This window comes from Marmota marmota, unplaced genomic scaffold (assembly GCF_001458135.2).
Source record: "Marmota marmota marmota unplaced genomic scaffold, marMar, whole genome shotgun sequence".
Taxonomy (NCBI): Eukaryota; Metazoa; Chordata; class Mammalia; order Rodentia; family Sciuridae; genus Marmota; species Marmota marmota.
This window is the reverse complement of record NW_026000108.1, coordinates 51,562,116-51,584,719: the sequence shown is the minus strand read 5'-3', so window position 1 is coordinate 51,584,719 and position 22,604 is coordinate 51,562,116. Positions and strand designations below refer to the sequence as shown.

The 22,604-nt window shown below is 34.9% G+C and overlaps 1 protein-coding gene across 2 annotated transcripts in view; it reads right to left on the bottom strand.

The window, feature by feature from the left end:
• The window catches only part of Stap1 (signal transducing adaptor family member 1), a 32,854-nt gene extending 15,216 nt beyond the window's left edge, over nucleotides 1–17,638 (bottom strand). For both annotated transcript variants that reach the window (XM_048784583.1, XM_048784584.1), the window contains exons 1-5: nucleotides 17,419–17,638; nucleotides 11,849–11,920; nucleotides 7,592–7,705; nucleotides 5,457–5,513; nucleotides 664–836 (exon numbers count right to left, since the gene is read on the bottom strand). In XM_048784583.1, the coding sequence (XP_048640540.1) occupies nucleotides 664–836; nucleotides 5,457–5,513; nucleotides 7,592–7,705; nucleotides 11,849–11,920; nucleotides 17,419–17,538 (536 nt within the window). In that variant the 5' untranslated portion in view covers nucleotides 17,539–17,638. The remainder of the gene's footprint in view (nucleotides 1–663; nucleotides 837–5,456; nucleotides 5,514–7,591; nucleotides 7,706–11,848; nucleotides 11,921–17,418) is intronic.
• Nucleotides 17,639–22,604: the final 4,966 nt, after the last annotated feature.

Sequence of the window (22,604 nt, the reverse complement as noted above, 5' to 3'; positions counted from 1 at the left end):
ACAAAATAACCAAGCCTCCAGAGGCACTTGTAGGTTCAAACAGGAACTCCTTTATTGCCCGAACTCCCACAAACGCCACCCACTCCGCCCTTCCAGGAACACCCCCAACCGGAAATCCCTCCTCTGGAACTTCACCAACACGAACTCCCCAGAAATCCCGGAGAGAACTCCAAAGTAGCGGGGCGCCCAGGCGTGTATATAGCAGGGGTCTATATACAACTGAATACGCAGCATGACTTAACCATTATCATCTCAATGGCTCCCTGGTGTCACCTCTCAACCACTCCCTTCTGGCAAAAATGCCACGTGTCATCCCGACTTGGCTGTGGCCCTCAACAATAGAGTTGTATGGTGAAAATATCTTTTCCTTCCTCCTTCATAGGAACTTTTATTTAGGTCTGAGCTCCGGAAAGGTTATCTGTTTGGTCTAAAGGTGTGGGTAGAAGGGGATTTCCTATTCGGTAAGAAGATTGGTTCAACTCTGCATTATGTTGAACATAACATAGAAGAGGAAATGTGGCAGGTACTCAAAAATACACAGCTTATCCTCAAAGAGTTTTTATTGTCCCAAATTTAATAAGGTCAAGTGGGTAGCTCTACTTAATAATTAGATTTTAATTAGTCTTAAGTGAATGAATAAACTGGAATTCATTGTGTACTTACACTGGCATAGGGTTCAGTACATCCACATAATCTTCAATTGGTTCCTTCTCTTTTTCCAGAGATGTATTTGGTACCTGCTGTGTCTCAATCCTCCTTTTCTTTTCTCTCTCTAGGACTTCATGCAGTCTAATAACTTGCCCAGGTAAAAGTGACACATGTTGTGGAACTGACAGCTGAAACCAGTTAAATAATAGGCAGATTAGAAAGACAGTTAAATTACATATTTATTTAGTAGAGATTATCCTATTATGATGCTAAGGGCTATAGTTACCTGACAGAGAAGAATGGGCAGAATCATGGAGAAAAGAACTTGATCTAGAGTGAATGTCTTAGAACTGCCCCTAAACCAACTAGAACCTGTGCAGGGTGACACCTGTCTTCCAATAAATCAACCTTATAACCTGGTCCCAAAGCAAGCTACATCTACCTTGTACTAAAAGTTAATTTAAGTAACAACCTCTCAATTTCATTCTAAGATCACTAGTACATTGATGCAGGAAAGTTCAAGAGTACAAATTAGAAAGTGAGAGCACAAATTAGAATACATTCCATTTTATTATGCAACATAGGATTGAGGTGGAGCTACCCAGTAGATGACAGAAGATCAGCAATCAGAGGTCTCTATTTTGATGTGTTTCAAACATTCATTCATATATTAACTTTTTTTTTAAAACATATTTATTTATTTAGTTAGTTATTGGCAGACACAACATCTTTGTTGGTATGTGGTGCTGAGGATCGAACCCGGGCCACACGCATGCCAGACGAGCGTGCTACCGCTTGAGCCACATCCCCAGCCCCATTCATATATTAACTTAAGGTACTTTTGAAAGACCTAAGCAATCTCATTCTGCTTGGGACCTCATTTTGCTCTTAAACTTAACCTCTGACCTACTATAGTCCTAAAGTCAGGAAAATACTACAGAAAAGCTCTGTGGAAACAGTTCTCCGAAAAGCCGCAGATGGTGATCACCTAAGATAGGCCAAGATAACCACATATCTGAAATTCCAGATGGCCCCCACCTAGGTGTAGTGACCAGTATCTAAACTAGAAGCCCTGCAGTTTGGCACGTAGCCCCCTTGCGACATCCTCACGATTTAAACCAATCAATTTTAAGTGCGTCAACCCCTTGAACTAACCAATAATTCTTTCCAGATTGTTTCCCGCCACTCGATACACTAATCATGTTTTAGAGTTGTTATTTGATTTTCCCGCGGTGTGATGATTTGCTAAGAGACGCTATGATGTATGTGGAGGTCCCTGCCTTCTCCAAAGAATGTATAAAACTCCTGCAAACCCTGAGCTCGGGGCCTCTTAGCATCACCTGTTGCTGTGTGTGCGCGGAGGACTGAGCTAGCTGGCAATAAACACCTCTTTGCTGCTTACATCGATCTTGGTCTCTGGTGGTCTTTAGGGGGTCCCGAATTCGAGCATAACACTTTTACTATTCTATCGGTTTTGATGTTTTCTAGAGATATATTTTGGACTGATTCACCCGTATATGTCCTCCTGAAGTCTATCTGTACCTCCAGTTTACTACCACATTATGACCAGCTGTGTTCTCTTGGGGGTATAGTCTGAATGGCAGAATAGTTTTCTATATGTGACACTTGCTAGTCTATATGTAGAGGCAGTCATAATTGATTATAATCTTTATCCAGAGGGGAATGCATACTTTTCCAGTGGTATGCAAGATAGTCCATGTGAATATGAAAAGAAAACAAACAGAGCTGCATTTTGTATACTGTTTTTTTTTTGCTTCATTTATTATCTATTATATACATCTGTAAATATGAAATTTAAATAAAATTTACCAATAGAGGCACATAATCAAAAACATTTAGAGATCATTCCCCTAGGTAACTAAGCTACTTAATAGCCAGCAAAGCTATTTCTTTATATACCAAACTAGAAAAAATAAAATTAGGGTTAAAAAAAACTAATAAAATAGTTATTCCTTAAATTTTAAATGTTATTTTAATTTTTTTCCTTTCAGCTACTTTTTACTACTATTCTCAAGCATCATACACACAACAATGTTATAAGACATGATTGTCCCCTCTTTACAAGTGAAAAAACAAAAACAACAATGACAAAAATTCCTCAACAGATTAAATAACTAGTCCAGGGTCACATAGCTAGGAAGCCGTGGAACCTGCACTCCAACTTGTGTTTGTTTATTTGACTCAAAAGCCATGTCTAACCTCTTCAGCTGGTATGTGTTTCTCACACTTCTCTACTATAATTCTAACAACATATGTGTATGACTGTCTACACATGGTGATCATGGTGATCTGGGACCATAGCACAAAACATTTATAGAGCACAAAAATCAAGAGAACTTGTCTTCTCTAAAATTTACATAAATTTTATTTTATGTGCATGTTTTAATAGAAAAATAATGTTGTTTATATCCTTACCTCAAAGAGTAAGTATAATTAGTGTATTGGAAGATGTACCAAGGTTTTTCTAGCATTCTCCCCGAGGCCTCCTCTCATATTCTTAGAATACTTGCACCCCAGCATAAGAAGCACAGAGGCATATGATGACACCTTTCCATTTTGTTAGGAAGAACTTGATCCAGGCAATGCCCTTTTGAAATGTATCCTCCATCTTAGAACAAAAATCAAGCTTATTCTGATTCAGCCTGATTTAAACCCCACACAACACTCTATTGTCATGCAAAGAAAGTAAATTGTTATCTGGGACTTGAATTCTGAAAACACCCAGTTCTACCTGGAACAGTGACTTCCTCAAAGAATAGAGGGGAAGACCACAAGGACCCTTTCCTGACAGCCCCTTAGCACAGGCCTAACCGCAATACTTCACTCATACCCCAAGTATATCTCAGTCTTCACTGAGTCCCCCTCTCTAAGTTTGTCCTGAATAAACCTGTGTTACTGTTGAGCCTCCTCTGTCTTTTTATTTTCTTCATTCAGTTCTTTCCTTATATCCATGACAGAGGGAGAAAGTACAATTCCCCCAAGAGTTCCTTCCCCATGCTGACAAGTCAAAATGTCCTTCTCATCTTAAACTGGTTTACTTTTCTAACTTTTCATGACTTCCTTACATGGCAGATGAACCTCCAAGCTCTGCCTGTCACTGGCTAAGATAAAGAACCAGCATCCAACATCTGCGTAAAGTGCAGTGCTTATTTCACGTGACTCCAAAGGTTTTACTTAGAAACTAGCTTTGGATAGAATCTGTGTTTAACTGACCCTAATAAATGTGGATTTTTTTCATTACCTTTAAAAGTATTAGAGAACATAGTGTTTTTGAGGGGCCTGGTTATCAAAGTATCTCCTGTTTTGAGTTCAATTGCTATATGGCTTTATTCAAATTAATGGTAGTTATCTTGTTACAACTGCTAACTCTAAATAGTTGATCTTACTATTTTCCTCTGACAAGATGCCATCCAATTAAACAGATAAACATCCCATCCGTTTAAGATTCACTGAACAGGGCTGGGGATGTGGCTCAAGTGGTAGCGCGCTGCACGCGTGCGGCCCGGGTTCAATCCTCAGCACCACATGCAAAAGAAGATGTTGTGTCTGCCAATAACTAAACAATAAATATTAAAAAAAAAAAATCTCTCTCTCACTCTTTCTTAAAAAAATTAAAAAAAAAAACAAGTTACTTCAGGAAGTGTTCTTTTAAAAAAAAAAGATTCACTGAACAAATGTTTAAAGGTGAGTTTTAATTTTTATGTCTCTCTTTTATGTTGTCTGTTATCCATAAAGTTCATCTCAGTAAATATTTTGTAAATGAATAAGAAAGGAATTGGAAATTATTTTAGAGAGTACTATATAAGCTACAAATGTTAGAATATACAAAGAACCTCTGTGTCAAAAAGATAAGATAGAAAAAGTAGATTCTCTAACCACCTGTTAGTCACTAGCATATTGACTGGTTTATTTTCTTTGCAACAATTATCACAATGTGAAATGATCCTGTTTGTTTACTTGTTTATTTTCTTTCTCCTGAAAAACCAGCCTCTACCTTAGAGCAAAGCCTGTCCAAGGAAGGGACATGACCTTAGTCCTTGGAAAAACCCACAGAGCACTCCTAAGCACATTCCCACCCTGCTAAGTTGTTTATCTACAAATAACAGGAGAGATCTGCTGTGCCAGGTGTCCCTGACTCAGTCAGGCTAGGTGGGGATCCATAGCAGCCCCCTAGCAGCCACCAATCAGCATGAGACAGGGAAATACCTGGGATGCCAGTGGTTTATGGTGGTTGATAATGAGTTGGGAAACCATGTAGTTCAGCATGTACACCCCTCTTGGCTCAAACCAATCAGTTCAAACGAATACCCCTTTTGTACTGACCAATCACCCCTACCCAACTTGTTCCCGCCAATGAATGTGCTAATCATGTTTTAGAGTTGTTATTTGATTTTCCTGCAGTGTATGATGATTTGCTAAGGGATGCTATGATGTATGTGAAGTCCCTGCCCCCTCCAAAAAATGTATAAAACTGCTGCAAACCCTGGGCTCGGGGCCTCTCAGCGTCACCAGTTGCTGTGTGTGCGCGCGTGGAGGACCGAGCTAGCTCGAAATAAACACCTCTTTGCTGCTTACATCGATCTTGGGTCTCTGGTGGTCTTTGGGGGTCCCGAATTCGAGCATAACACTCCCTCTCTACCCCCCTGATAAAAATGTGACTTTCAGGAGCAAGTGCAAGGATTTAGGTCTGTCTTTTTAAATTGCTATATATTTCGCCACTTACATGGTTCAGAGCAGGTCAGAAAATATGTGAATAAATGAATCAATCAATAGTAATGACCTCCCACCTCTGTTACTGTAAGAATGAAGCCTCTCCATTCTTCCCCACTTTCTGTGTTTTCTGTCTAAAGATGAAGACAAAAACAAAAACAAAGAAAACACATGAGTGATTATGAGCATTAATTCTTTGTTAACTTCAAATAACTTTAGACTTTCATATGATTATATTGTGACAAGATACATAATTCAACAAAACAGCAAGATTTACAAAATGCATATTCTTTCAAAACACATTGTTTAAGGAAACAGTTGTAATTTTTCTAAAACACTTAAATTCAGCTGAAAGGAAGAAATAATTCATTTTTCTTATTTAGTTCTAATATGTGTTTCTTACAAAATATTTCAATACTGTTTTCTTTTATCAGAAAAAGAACTATGAACCTTTAATCTCTATGCTTACTAAACAAGTAAAATTGTACAAATTTATATACTTAGCTCAAAAAAATCAAATATTAGCAAACTCATTTCTGCAGTATATCAATTATTGCTTATTTTCTCCATTGCTATTCAGCATTAACCAGCTTAAAGTTTGGGGCAACTAATGTAGAAAATGAATTCTTAACTTTAAATACCACTACTATTAGCACTGCTACTCATAATAACAGTATCACCCAACATTTTTGGAGTGCTTATAATGGCAGCTACTGTTCTACACATGCCACAGGTACTATTTTGTTTAATATTGTTAAACAAACATAATAGGAGGACACTGTTTGGACTAGGCTTCTGCACTGAGTTCCTATAGGCCAGATTAAAAATCAAAATGGAGTCACTCATGCAACATAATTTCCACATCACTAATCCAAAACTAAGTTGTTATGTGACTAGTGGATAGAAGAGGGGAACAATGTTACAATTTTAATAAGATGGTTCAAATAGGCCCTAGTCAGAGGATTACATCTGAGTAAACATATTTCTGGGTGAAAAAAACAAGTGTGTAGAGAGCTTAAATAACTTGCCTACAATCACACAACTACTACCTAAATCAGCCCAAAATGAAAGGCAGACACCTGTTATGGTTTGGATATGAGGTATACCCTGAAAAGTTCATGTGTTAGGCAATGCAGGAATGTTAAGAGGTAAAATGATTAAAATATGAGAACTATAACCTCATCAGTGTATTAATCCATCTGGTAGATTAAATTTCTTGAAGGGACTATTCAATGGTAACTATAGATAGATGAGGGTGTGGCTGGAGGAAGCAGGGTGTGCCATTGGGGATTATAGAGTATATTATGTCCCTGGCTTCCTGTACTTTCTCTCTCTCTCTCTCTCTCTCTCTCTCTCTCTCTCTCTCTCTCTCTCTCTCTCNCCCTCCCCTTAGGCACAGGAATACCTTTCTCTCTCTCTCTCTCTCTCTCTCTCTCTCTCTCTCTCTCTCTCTCTCTGTCTCTGTCTCTCCTTCCCAGCAGCCATGAGCTGAGCAGCTTCCCTGTGCTATTCCTTCCACCATGATGGGCTCACATCAAGCCTAGAGCAATGGAGCCAGTTGACCATAGACTGAAACTCTGAAACTGTGAGCCCCAAATACACTTTTCCTTCTCTAAGTTGTTCTTGTCAGGTATTTTTGGTCATGGCAACAAAAAGCTGACTAACACAACACCAGACTCTAATTCTGTGCTGTTAAACACTTTATCAGCTGGGGAACTTGCTTAAAATGTAGATTCTGGGTCTCAGGTTTACATGGGGTCTGGCTTTCCTAAATCCAGGTAATTCTTATTATGCTAAAGTTTAAAAACTATTGATTTCAAGGTCAATCAGTAATCTCTTGGCAGTATCTCCTATTACATCTTATTCAATTCCAAGTTGTTCTTTTTATGTTTATGTTATTACTACAGTTGTTGACTTATTATTAATTAGCTCATTTTGATGATTCAAGAACAACTTTTTAAAAACACCAGGTGGGATCCCTGACTTTGTCAAAGAATAGAAGTGTAAGCTTTCATTGTGTTTGTATACTAAATAAATGAACATGCTCTTCTAAAATCCAGTTCAGAAAAGTATACTTCTTGGTTAAGGGCAAGAAATATTAACAAAGTATAAACTTAGCCCCTCTTTTAATTCCTCTTTATTTTACCTACTGGGTTTTTAGAGGCAAATGCTATTATAATCACAGCTCTTTACAGACTGTCTCCTCACTCACCTTCAGCTGCACTTCCTCTTTTGGCAAAACAAGGGTGAATTTTGCACAATTCTTTTCAGTTGAATTTTGGTCAGTAAGGCATGTAAGGTCTATTATGTCTAGTTTGTCCACGTACTACAAAGATAAAAGAAAATCTCATTATTTCATGGATCATACATATTGTAGCAGGAAGAAAAATAATATTTAACTTTAAATTGATTAGTCATTTGCATGATACCCAACCCCAGAGGGTATTTGGAAGTGCTTATGAGGTGGTCTGTTGGACCTGAATCATATATGTTTGCAAAATTATTATGTTTTCATAAATTTTGCAAGTGAGTTGTTGAACATAGGCACTATTAAAAATTAAATTATATAGGGCTGGAGTTGTGGCTCAGTGGTAGAGTGCTTGCCTAGCATGTGTGAGGCACTGGGTTTGATCCTCAGCAGCACATTAAAATAAATAAATAAAATAAATGTTGACCAATAACTAATTTTTTTAAAAAATTAAATTATATAGATATAATTTATAAGTAATTATATTAAAACAAAATTATAATTAAAACTCAATTTATTATTTTCTAATTATATTACTACACTTTACCATGCTTTATGCTTTTGTGGTTATTTATGTCTTTGTTCTGTGTGGTAAATGCTGTATCATGGTGCTACTGTGCTTTTATTCTCAATTTCTTGTTCAGTGAGGTCACACTGATAGGTTTAAATCAGTCATGGCAGGAGTATTTATACGATTGGAATTGGTAAACTCCTTACAATTCAGGGCTTGATTGTCCCAGGGGCAGCTTTTGTTTGTTTGTTTGGTAAAATATCACATAGTAAAACTTAGGCATAAAGTCTCTGTTGCATATTCTTGTTTTTGTTTCTGTTTTTTCTTCACAAAATTTTAAAATGTAAAAGAAACAAATTCATAGCTCAGACTGTATAAAATCAACGCCAGATTTGGCAGGTTTGGTCCAAGGTCCACTGACTTCTGGCCTCCATGCTAGGCTTAAAAAAGTAAATGAAAGAATGTTAATAAAGCAGATGAAACTTCTAAGTTTTTTGTAGCCGAAGTTGTTTCAATATAAATGAGAAAAAATTGACAAAATATTAACTAATTCATTGAAGAAGCTGATTCAGCAAAAATCAAGAAAAGCATTCTGTAAGAATCAATTTGCTAAAAAGGAAATTATAACAAAGGGAATTGTACATCGTTCTAATTGTGTGCTATACATTTTTATATCAATAACATTTATGTTTTTATGTACATATATTCATACATACATTTTTTCCAGAAAGCAATTTTCAACTTTTACCACACACCACTAGTTATGAGAATCTCATTAAAAAGTCACTATCTTATCTAAGTAAAAAAATATATATATATATATTTCTTCAAAGCAGTTGGTCTATATGGACTGATCTACATGCAATGAGACAGCTTTGTCTTCTAGTATTAGAAAAAAACAACTGTAGTAAGGTTTTTTAATGTGTGTGTTTGTTTTTGTTAAACTATCTTAATTCTGTTTTACTGTATTCTTATAAATGTTATTTTATTTTTTGAATCAGGTAGGACATGAAAATAGGAAAATAAAAATTTTCCAGAGCCATTTCTATATTGATGAGGTTTAGAATAAATTTGGGTTGGTCTGTTTATGTTCAATGGACAAAGAAGACTTAAAAATAGAAGCAGAGGTACAAAGAAATGAAGTCAGACTTTAAAATTAAACAAAAAAAGATTTTTGTTTTTTTTTTTCCTAATGAACAGTCTAGATCAAGCTCAGTGAGTTTTGCAGCAAAAAAGAGGAAGCAACAAAGGAAGAAGTGGTAGAGTTAGATAGAGTGCTGTGGGCTGATCCATTGATTAGAAGAAAGGAAGTCACATATTTTGTTTTTAATTGTAGTGTCACAAAGAGTCTCAAAGGTCAGCTCTCTAATGTGGCTGCCACCTGATGCTTGACCCTGATCCAGGGTCTCCTGCCAGTAGTCCTTCAACCTATGGTTGAACATCTTCAATAAGAGGGAGCTCATGTCTCCCAAGTAGCTCTGCCTATTAGCAAGTTTTTGGTTGTACTTAGCTACAGCTTTCTTCCAGGTAAGTTCCATTTATTGGTGTTTGTTTGTCCATTTTCTCTAGAATAACCCTAAACAAATTCAGTGGCTCTTTCTCATGACTTAGAGTCCTATAGACATGTGAAGACAGTTTTAAATACTGCCCTGATGAAAGCTAAATAAATACCTACAATTCTCTCCTGATCTGTCCCAGTTTTATCTCCTGAGACGATCACCCCCCCAAAAAAAACTTCCCAAAAAGTCTGCATCCTCTTTTGAATATCAAAATTGGTAAATGAGTAATTCTGCAGCATTTCATTTTAATAGCCTTTTCATGATGGAGTAGTTCAGAAGGCTGGCACATGAGCAAGACCTGTATTGTACCCCTTTTATTAGCTGTCTGATCTTGTACAATTTCCTAATCCTTAACTTCAATATCCTCATCTATAAAGTGGGGATTAAAAATGTACCAACTCTGCAGAGTTGCTGTGAGAAATAAATAGATATGGACATAAAATGTTTGAATGCTTATTATCTGCCATGTACTCGCTTACATTCTTACATGACCCATCTTGTAATTCTTTTAATATAGTCTTATGAGATGGACCATGTTTCATCCTACATTTAGTGATTTGAAGACTGAGAGTATGGATATCTCCTCTACAACTCTTTTTGTAGTTTGCCTCTCTAAATTCACTTATCCTTTTACTACCCAACTCTATACCAGGAGAGGGACCTTTATGGATGACATTAAGGACTTCCCTTATTCTTTGACTTGTTGTTCTGTTGGACCACTGAGGAACACTGGCAGGGGATCAGAAGGGTGAGGAGAGTGAAGTTGGGTATTTCTTACTCTGTGTGGTTGTTTCCTCAACCAAAGATCCTATCTCTCTCAAGTATGATCTCTCTCATTCTTTTCTTTTTCTCCTTTTTCTTGGTAACAAGGCACTATTATTAGCTCCAGGGTTCTATACTATCCTTTGTGATGTCCTTACTGTGCCCATTGCTTTGAATATTTATTAAAACTTTATTATATTTTCTTCACGTTGTGCAATTTGAGATGTCATCATTTTTCTACCAGTTCTCTCTTTGATACCCCGAGACACAAAGAGATTAGGTAAGTAGCCCAAGACCTCACAGTTAACAGTGGCAGGATGGGCAATGTCTGAGCACACCAGGTTCTCCAGTCACCATAGCTGTACTGCCTCTTGCCACATTGTAGTAAGTGAACAAGAACTGTTAACATTCTCATTTACTGTGCATCATACAAGGTTTTAGATGATGAGCTTTTGATTTACTAACATAAGTGGGAAGTTGAAATGCACAGCAGAGAACTTCATTTTTCAACAGTTTATTGTGGTTTCTGACAACACCCTTGTATAAATCTTGTTCATCCAGAGCTCTGGTGAAAGATGACCATTTTAAGTTTATTGTTTTTGTTTTTGTTTTTAATGGTTTTCATCTAGTTCACTTCTAATGGGGCTGAAATGCCTAAATGTGGGTACATTACACAGCTGTCTTTTTGTTTCTTTCATTAAATCAGAGTATGACAGCTCTAATAATGATGTTCTAAGAAGTATAGGCTACTATATTCATGATGTAAATACTTATATCTAAATAAGTTTATATCTGAATAAGTTACTGGCCCATAAAATTTCTTGTAAGTATAATATTCCAAGGTAGGCAAACACTTTCACTAAAATATCTTATTCATGAAATAAATGAAACATATAATTAAAATTTGAAATTAAAACAAATAAATCCCTTGTGTTGCTCTCATGCTTTGGGGGATATGTTTTTGTCTTTATAGAAAAATTAATTTGTGACATTATATGTTGTTTTTCTCTGGGTATCATCTTGTTTCAGATTATAACTGCATGCTACAGCAAGATAAGAAGTGAAGAAATTGAGGCTATCACTTGGTATTAAGTAATTTATATCCAGACAACCAAAATTTCCACCTTTTAACTAAGCTCTAATTATCAGGATCAGAAAGAAGAGAATGCTGAGTTTAAAACACTAGCTAATACCTTCTGAGTTGCCCAGGAAATTTTACCTTGAATTTATCATAATTTACAGCCATCAGATTCAAACTTTTTCAGCTGACTTGGTTTTACTACAACATCCTTATTTTTGGATGGCAGAAAATCCAAAACAAATAATAAACTGTGTGACAAGGGCATATTGGGGAAAAATTGAATCAATTGAATTTGTTTAACTACTTACTATTGTATTTTTCTTTTCGGTATAAAAGAAAAGTGTAGTTCCTCTTAACTCTGTCCAATAACGTTTAAACTCCTGTGGGAAAGAAATCATAGGCATTATTTCTTTAGTGTATATTCAACTATTTTCTTTTTAGATTTCTTAAATGTTTGTGAAGTTTCTTCTTTATCCTAAATGATTACCCTAATTTTTAATGACTTAAGTTTATATTTCATTCTTGATTAAATTCTTGTCAAATTTAGTTTAGCATAATATTTGAGGTAAGAATACGGTTTGATTTGTATTTAGATAATTTTCCAAATTCTTCTCAGTGATTTCAGACTGTTTATACAGTTTCAGTGGAAGCACATGAAAAGTGCTGTTTAAGGACCCAGAAAAGAACAAGGGTATGATATCTAACTTTCAGAACAGATGAAAAGATTGAATGAAGTAATACATGCAAAGCACTTGGCAGAGAACACATTCATAGTTTAGGTTCAATAAATATTAGATATTATTGGTACAGATCAAGGAAATGTGAGAAATTGATAATGACAAAAATAATAATACCATCAAAGTTAAACTTTGAAGATTAAATTTCATTCATGTGTTATTTAATTATTAACACATTCACATTACTATGAAATCTATAGAAATATGATATTTTAAGTTTTAAAAAATTTCAATAACATCATCAGACTCTCATTTTACTCAAGTGAACGCCTATTTCAATAATTATGTAGATTGGCTACATTACAGAAGAATAACAAGTGAGTTTAAAGAATAAAGAATAAAATCTTTTTACATTTAAAAACTTACCTCCATATCTAGTTCTTTCCAAAAGTATCTTTTTAGGAATTCTAGTAGGCTTAATAGACATCTTGCTCAACCTTTCTTTTAGGATTGATTGATCAATATATCTATCTATCTATTTATTCATTTTTGTGCTCAGGGGCACTCGACCACTGAGCCACATTCCCAGCTCTATTTTGTATTTTATTTAGAGACAGGGTCTCATTGTGTTGCTTAGGGACTCACTTTTGCTGAGGTTGGTTTTGAATCTGCTATCCCTCCTGCCTCAGCCTCCTGAGCTGCTGGGATTATAAAAGTGCGCCACTGCACCTGGCATCTTTTAGGATTTAGTAAGTTGAATTTTTGCAATTTGTTGAGTCATTATGGCTCACATGTTGAGGATAGAGGTAAGAGCCACAGAAATAATTTTCTTAAATTTTTCCTAAATGTGAAGATACTTTTTACCTTAATATTTTTACCCTTTCCATATTGACATATCATTTTTTTTTTTAAAGAGAGAGTGAGAAGGAGAGAGAGATAGAGAGAATTTTTTAGTACTTTTTTTTTTACCCCCCGGCGGTCACAACATCTTTGTTTGTATGTGGTGCTGAGGCTCGAACCCAGGCTGCACACATGCCAGGCGAGCGCGCTACCGCTTGAGCCACATCCCCAGCCCTATCATTTATTCTTATTTTGATCTAGGACAACATTTGTCACCTCTTCAGAATTTATGCATTTATTTTCTCAAATAATAGAAACTCTACAACCTCATCTTGCTTTTATTTTCCTAGCTCCCAAGATTAAATAATAATAAAATAATAATTCTGTTTTACAACCATCATATTTTCTTGTGTTCTTGATCAAACTAGTTTCACCTTTTAATAAGAGGCTTTATTATTATTTTTTCTATAAAACAAGCCATCCTACCAAACAAACCAAAACCCAAGTGTACTTACTGAACTAAAACAGCAAATGTTTTCTATTTCTCACCATTCTGTGGCTGGCTAATTGTTTTTCTGATCTGGATGTATGTGGCTGTGGCTAAATGGTCTAGAGTGGCCTCATTTACCTGTATAGGTCTGGGTTGTGAATGTAGAACTAGTTGAGAAGGCTGAAACAGCTAAATTCTTACTCCTTATGATCTCTCATCCTCTAGTCAGCTAGTCCAGATTTGTTCACATGCTGGCAGAAGGATTCCCAGGAGTAAGAGAGGCAAAGCCCAATGCAGAAGCATATTCTAAGCTTCTGCTTTCATCACATTTACCAAAGTATGTCATATGACCCAGTCCAGAGGCAAAGGATAGAAAAATAGGCTCAAGCACTTTGAGAGAGGAAAGGAAAGTCAAATTTCAACGGGATGTGGATATAGTGAGGTTTAAACACATCACTAGTATTACTGCAACAGTCCACCTCAGGCACAGAAATGAATCTTGGGACAAGGTATCTTTGTCCAAGTTCTGTGGTCATTTCACTCCAATTTACATCTCTAATTAAGAGCTGGCTAAAAAAGTGTTATACACCTGCAGATGCTACTTAAACAAGAAAAAAATCACCATAGAAAAGAACAATTCAAAAATATATATGATTCAGGTTCTTTTTTTGTTGTTGTTAATTTCTTTTTAGTTGTAGGGGGACACAATATCTTTGTTTTATTTATTTATTTTATGTGGTGCTGAGGATCAAACCCAGTGCCTCATGCATGTGAGGCAAGCGCTCAACCACTAAGCTACAACCCCAGCCCCACAAAGAGGTTCTTCATCTTGTCTGGAATCCAGATGCCCAATGTATATAGTTGATAGAGTCAAGCAGTTTAATAACACAAAAGGACAAATCTCTCTCTCTCTCTCTCTCTCTCTCACTCTACCCCTCTAGTATAGGAGATTGAACCCAGGGACACTCTACTACTGAGCTACATCTCCAGTTTTTTTCTGATTTTCATTTTAAGATGGGTCTCACTAAGTTGCCCAGGCTGACCTCAAATTTGTAATCCTCTTGCCTCAGCCTCACAAGTTGCTGGGGTTACAGGCATAGCCTGCCACACCTAGCTGAGAGAACAAATCTTAATTTCAATCCCATTAGAAGTTTTTCTTTATTCTTTTCATACAGTATGCAAAGTGCATTGCCCCTTGCCTGGCAATTCTGCTGCCAATACTCTCCAACCTACACCGCATTATTGAATACTGCCAGAATGGATTATCTCCTCTGTAGAGAGTAGGATTGGTGAGTTGGGGAGGCAGCATGCTCAGTTCAGCCCCTTCCTGTCCTCCCTCAGCTCAGTCCATCAGGAGATAGTGGGTATTCTGTTCCATTCCTTGCTGGGTGGCAAAGGACCTCTAAAAGTGAAGGTTTATGCCTGTCAAACTGAGTCATGACTTGAGGTAGTTCAAGACTACCTAAACCTTGGATAAACTGTTAGCCTTAAATCAAAATCACATATTGATAGACTTTAATCAATAATAAAGATAAGTAATAGATCTTAATTTGTGTGTTCCTGGTTTTAATTGGTTTCAAACTTGAGAGAGGAAAATCCCAATGAACAGGTCTAAAAATGTAAAACTCGGGATGACAGCTCATGGAGATTTGTTTTGGAATGATTAAAATGTTCTGGAAACAGTGGTGATAGCTGTACAGGTTTGTAAACATATTAAAACATACTAAATAATAATTATTATTATGCCTCCCTAGTTAGAGTTCACCTTTAAGGGACCAAGAATAGAAATAGTGAAACCAGCTTCTTGCTATTGCTTCATAGGATATTGAAGAACTGCATGAGATAATAAGGTAAATAAAAACATAGGACCTGAGATATAGCAAGTACTCAGTAAATGTTGATCATTTTAACAACAAAAATGAAGAAGAGTATTACTTCATCATTTACATTATTAATAGGTGTTTTGCACTTTTTTATCTTCATAATAATAACAAAAAAATTCAATTTTTTGTGGGAGTTGATTTGTTTTATTTGGCTTATCATATTATTTTTTTAAAAATTAAGGCTTTCACATTCTGCCCTGTTGGTAAGCCTCTGCGATGAAAGGAGTAGGTCAAGGATATTTTGTATTTCAGAACTAGAATGGGGTTGAGGGAGAGTGCAGAAGGAGATGGGAATGTTGGTATATTGTTTAGGGAACTTAACTGTCTTCTAAGATTAAATCTAACTTCAAAACTAAGTGATTCTTGAAAGAAAGGAAAGCAAGAGAACCCCTGAACTCAAAGTCTACCATTGTTAAATTTTTAAACCAGTCCCATTCATTTAATTGTACATAGCTAGAATATCTAACATCAATAATAGCCAGCTAAGGTTCATTGAGTTCCTTCTGAATGTAAAAGCAGACATTAATTTGTGCTCCTGAGAAAAATTACAGACATATCCAGTCATAAGAAAATGATATTAATTGGGTAGATTTAATCAGGGAAAAATGGGAGAAAATGATATTAATTGGGTAGATTTAATCAGGGAAAAAGGGGAGTTTAACTGGCAAGCAATACCAAAAACTCATGGAAAGGATTAAGGAGAATTTATTAAAAGGGGGAAGAGGCAAGTTTAAAGGCACTGAGTTGAGTGAAAAAGCAGTCTTGGAGGAAAAGTAAGGTTACAAATAACAATAGGCCCCGTAAATTGCAATCACAGTCACAAACCTAAAGACAAAACAAACTTACATTCAGTATATAGAGACCTTCTGGTCACAGTCTTGATTTAGTTTCTGATAAGAACTCATGAATACCAGTATAATCTGAATCATCTATAAACATCAATCAATAATTAATATCTAGGTATACATATATAGCTATAGAGATACTTAAATATTTTTAAAAATTAATTTTGAAGGCTATATCTTTCAATGAAGAAAGTTTAGCCTAAAGATTCTTATTTTTTATATATGTGGGAAATATCAATGTCTCTTTAGAGATATTTTCATATACATAAGTTTTCCATAAGAATTAATGAAGCCTCAAAAATATATCTTCATATCATCACTGAACATTTCTTAGTGACATCTCTGTAGACATTTAAAGTTTTTCCAATTTCAGTCAATACAAAAATTTTATAGTATTTGGCCTAAATTAATTATTTCATTCTTTCTTTAGTAACAGGCAATTTCATATTTATTTACCTTATTATTTTAAATTAACCACAATTATTATTTTAAAGGAAATTATTTTAACTAATTATATGTTTTAATTTTTATATTTTAAAAATATGAAGTGCTTTGTTAATATTTTGCTTTGAAAAAAATATTTTTATAGCTTACTATTCATATTAGCACCCTAAATATTATCTTTTAAAGTCACTATGTTGAATAGTGTTTTTAGAATGTATAACCATATTACACAGTGTCAATTTTATCATTTCAAAAAGGTTTATCACTTAATTTGATCATTATAAACTTCAATATAACTGAGAATAATAGGAGTAGAAAGTTTAATTTTAATCAAAATATCATTAATTCATCATTGAAGCATAGTAGTAAATCATGGAGAAAATATAAAGAAACTATCTTCAAAGCTGATATCTTCTGTGATGTTTAAATGAACATTTTTGCTCTAAATTCGGACACTGACTATTGTATTAGTGGCCTAATACTAGAAACAGTATTATATACATTATACACACATATGCATATGTAAGCTATACAATGTATTTAAATTATGCAAAATTAGAGTCAATTTTCTGAGTTCAAGGACAAAAAGAGGGAATAATTCAAATAGAAACAAAGATACTTTAACACATCATATCACCATGAGATGACTTTTATATTTAAACTGAAGTTTCGTGTTACCATTATCATCTGTACACTTACCTGGTATGCTGCCCGCTTGACTGACAAAAATCCTTCAAAGTACATGGGTAGAGCAGTAATCTTTAATCTTTCCTGGAAGATCCTGCGAGGGGCTGGTTTCGGGGGCTTCTTAGCCATCATACCCTCTGTGGTGTGTGGTTTGGTTTCAACTGTATCCAGTCTCAAACAAAATGAAATCTCCCTTGCGTGAGAGGAAAAGGCAACTGTTCAGAGAGGAAGTCCTGACTTGCTTTTTTAACTACAAAATACTACCACCAACAGGAGACACACAATTCCCCACCCCACCCCACCCCCACACTTTTTTCCCTTTACATTTTGTGAAGTAAGAAAGAATAGTCATAGATAAAATTTTAGAGGGCAGTCTCTGAGTAAACAACATGTACTTAGATTTATAACAGGAAAATAAACAGAAGATTAACATCACCTGAGGATGAAAGAAATAGGCATAGAGATCATGGGCTTTAGGGGAGACATCAAGGACACATTTGTATTTTCCACATTTTTCATCGTGGTTGTTTATTTTCAAAAGACATGGCATAAATAAACTCTACTTCATTAAAAATTACTCCATAGGATAATAATATTAGTGCTGATTCCATTGGTTAAATATTTCAGGGCCAAACATTGCTTAAATTTAAAAATAATACAACATGATTTTCCTTACACCATGCCCATTCTTCAGGTTCACTAAAATCCTTATATTATGGGAACACAGAAATTTTCACATTTGTGTCCCTAGGTATTTTGAGTATGTGGATTACCAGTATTTGGGAGGACAAGCCAGTAAAGAGAGCTGTAAATTTCCAAACTTATAGTTTGTTATTTTATGCTTTCTGAGCTGTGAATCACTAATACTATGATATTTAATAAGATTCAAAGAGCTACACTGGGGCAAATAAGAATTCAATAGTTTCAGGTGAAAAATGGTCCTGGAGATGTACTATTTGGCCCAGCACAGCACAGGGAATAATGGGAGAAGGGAATGTTAGAAGGAATTTTGATTTGTCTTACAGAGGTTCTGACAATTTCTACTTTTGTCTATTTCATCCTCAGCATTTCAGAACTACTCTAAATTTAGGACGGCATGGGCCCAGTTTGACCAGCTTATTCCCTTAGAGCAATCCTGAAATCCTCAGTGGGAATGAATCCTCCTTTGCTAATGGAGAGACTATATATATTTTCCCCACTGCTATGGGTTCCACTGAATTGGCAGCTTTAGATATGGGGAATCCAAATTGTCTGTAAATTGAGTAGGGACCATACATACTGATTATCAGTAAATCAGAGAAGAGTATTCAGATGCATTATGAAAATAAAAGAAATTTGAAAAATATGCTGGAAATTGAAGAGTCACAATTACTGCCCTGTTTTAATAATATGTCTAGACCTGCTTTCTTGTTACCTGAAACTTCAAATAATAAAATATAAGTCAAATTGGATTTCATAAGGACAAAATTATAACTACTTTTTAATTTTAGTATATGAAGAAAATGAGTTGAATGACATATAAAAACCTGATTTGATAAGTGATCAAATTCTCCTTTTGGAAGGCTGGTAGCTGATGTAATATGGGGAAGAAGTAAAAAGAGGCACGAGAAGTGAGAGATGAAGAGATAAAAGCAGAAGAAGATAGAATGCTAGATATCATCAGTGATTGGACTATGAGAAAAGTAATCATTGGCTTTATGGCTGTGAAATTTTAAAATATTTTTTAGTTGTTGATGGACCTTTATTTTATATATTTTTATGTGGTGCTGCGAATCAAACACAGTGCCTCACACATACTAGGCAAGCGCTCTACCACTGAGTCCCAGCCCCAGCCCATGGCTGTAAAATTTTATGGGAAAGAATAAAGAATGCCTCCAGAAAACTGTAAGGACAGAATAACTTTTGTAAAATAAGAATCTGGTTAATTATGTTTTTCTTATTTTAGAGAAATAAGCCATTTTTTTAAAAAAGACTCTAAGTTGCTTGGTCTGCTGATTTATAAGTAAAATTATTCATAATGCATCAAGAATAAAATTGTCTTCCCTGCCAAATCAAACTACAAAATGCAAAAATGTTTAAACATTATTAGCCAGTTAGACCTGTCTGCAATTTCTAACATCATTGTACTCCTGCACCATTACAATGGCAGTTCTCTTATAGAATCTCAAAAACAGCCTACTAGTTTCCACTATCTTTCTTCTCTGATTCATTTAAAATGCAATCCAATCAAGATACTCTCCTGTTTACAACACTTTAATGGATTCTTATTGCTTTTGAGATTCCTGCTTTCATTTCTTCATTGAATACTAAATACTTAGGAAGTACTAACAATGTGTCCCACTATGGCACACAAGGTCTTTAGTAATCCCATCTTTTAAAATCAAAATGCCTTTGGCTCTGGTAATTTTTCTTACTCCCAGTTGCCTCAATACCCTATGGTCTTTCCTACCATCCCATACCTTTCACTTACTGGGCTCCATGCTTGCATGTTCTTCTTTCCAACTTGTTTGTATGATATGATTCATCCTTCAGGATCCAGGTTGACTCTGCCCTTGACTATGAATATTTCCTGAAACTTTCCCAATCCACAAGGAAAATGTTATTACTCTCAATTCTGCATTCCCATAGCACTTTGCACACATTTTTTTTTATCACAGTATTTGTCCTTTGTGTATCATTTATTGGTATATGTTTTGTACTACCAGGAAACTGAGTTTTCCAAAAGAATAGAATGTGTTGAAGCAGACGTTGATGAAAAGTAGGTTGCAATATTATTTAATGAATAGCTCCCAGCTCAAAAATAGGATTCAATTTAAACAGTTGTGACAGGAGTTTCCTTTTTCCTGATATGTGTGACTGTTGGTTGGCACAGGATTCTTGTCATTGCCATGTAGAAGAATCATGTTACTATCAAACCATTGGAAATACATAGAACCCCAATTATTACAGTCATAGGAACATCTATGTCACAGGAGTTTGCTTTAAGTCGGGTTATATAGGAGATATATATAGGATGGTGTATAAGATTAACTCATAAAACCAAAATATCAGTGCTTTTTTGAGTCATCTGTTTTCAATGCCATTCAAGTCAATGAATACACATGTTTATAATAGTTAAGGATCTCCCAATTACTTTACTATCAACTTATAACTGATTCAATCAACAATGAATAGGACCACCAATCCTTCTTTAGTATGTCACAATTTCTGACCCTTATTTTACTATTTATTGATGATTTATTGCCATATTCATTCCAGTTCACTATAATAGATTTCAGTTGAATTGAATTAAATACATTTATGTTTATTACCTATAAATGAAGAATACAGCTTTTATTTTAACCATTCTGTGGCATAATTATAATTTAGAATCAAATAGATGATGCAAAATTTAACTTATATAGCACTTTGCAATTAAAGGACTTATTTCAGACCTTAACAATTCATTACATAGAAAAACTGTGTTTTTGTGAAAATTGCTGCCACCTACCTGCACATTGCAAGCATACAGGATTAACTTGGTGATTATGATCCAGGACAGCATTTCTTCCTGAAGGTAGTTTTGTCAGAAAAGGCTATTTAATGTAAATCTCCTTCACAGTGGAACCAATATTTGGCAATAAAGAGTAAGAAAAAGATTAAATATTTATGTAAGAAAATAAAAACAGGTCAAGTATGGTGGTGCACACTTGTGATCCCAGTTACTGAGGAGGCTGAAACAGAAGGATCAAGTGTGAGTACAGCTTCAGCAACTTAGTGAGATGTTTGTCTCAAAATAAAAATGAAAAAGGAGTTCAGTTGTAAAATACCCCTGAGTTCAATCCCCAGGACCAAAAAAAAAAAAAAAAGAAAAGCTTATTTCATCTTAACACATATTAATTCTTAATTGGAATTATGCTATACATTTTATTTTATTTTATTTTATTTTTTTAAATATTTATTTATTTATTTATTTATTTTAGTTCTCGGCGGACACAACATCTTTGTTTGTATGTGGTGCTGAGGATCGAACCCGGGCCGCACGCATGCCAGGCGAGCGCGCTACCGCTTGAGCCACATCCCCAGCCCCTATGCTATACATTTTAGAATAAATTCTTTTGGTATAAATTTTTTGAAAAAATAATTTTATGATACTAACTTTCTAATTTTTACTTTTGACATTGATATTTCTAAAAAAATAATCAAAATGTCTGTCCTCTTTTACTTAATATAATGTTTCTGAGATTTATTCATACGCTTGTATTTATCACTAGTTTGTCTTTATGGCTGAGAAGTATTCCACTGTATCAAAGTAATACAATTTATCCGTTCACAAAGACAGATGATTGTGCTCAACTGTAGTATGACTGAAGAGGACTAATTTTTTAAGCAGTCAGGTCACTTGTGAATATATTTGTGCTCTGACTTTTATTTCTTTATGGAGTCTTGTTATTAAAGAAACTTTAATATTAAATACCCATAACTATTCAATGGAAAATAAAGTTCTAGAATAAAATGCTCTTTGAAAATGTTTTACCATTCATAAATTTTAAATTAATTAAATTATAGGTAACTACAAGCTTTTACTTCCTTTTCAAACTAAATTTTTGGATCCTTTATTTTCCCTATATACTCATTTAATGTACACATGTACTTTCATAGACTGATACATTAACACACATAGCTTTTGCATGACACACACTTTTTACCAAGAAGTAGTGATAGAAACCTTAAAGATTTAATCAGTTGTTATAGTAGTTCATAAGGAATGATCTTGATGTATTTTCAAAGGGATTTATAATAACAAACCTGTTTTTTTAAAAAATAAATATCACTTCACCATCAATCAACAACCATATTTTAGGATATTAAAACCATGCTGTGGCTATTAAGTACTGTACTTGGATGGATATAAATGGAACTTGGAACTGAAAAGTTTGTGTGGAAACTGTGGTTTCCGTAACTATTTTCATAAGATTACGTTTCCATTTCTCTCTAGATTAGTCCATCTCTACCATGCTCTGTGCCTATTTTACATCAGAACAAGCCTTTGCATTTCAGTTTTCTTAAAATAATTGTGGGAGTTCCTGTTTCCAGTGGAAGCAGGAGGGTATAATTTTACATGTGTATTTTACATCTGTTATTGTGTTTGCTAAAATTCTCACTGGAAGCCAAGAGTGTAATGATTAAGAGCTCAGTTCTGGAGTCAGAATTCTTGG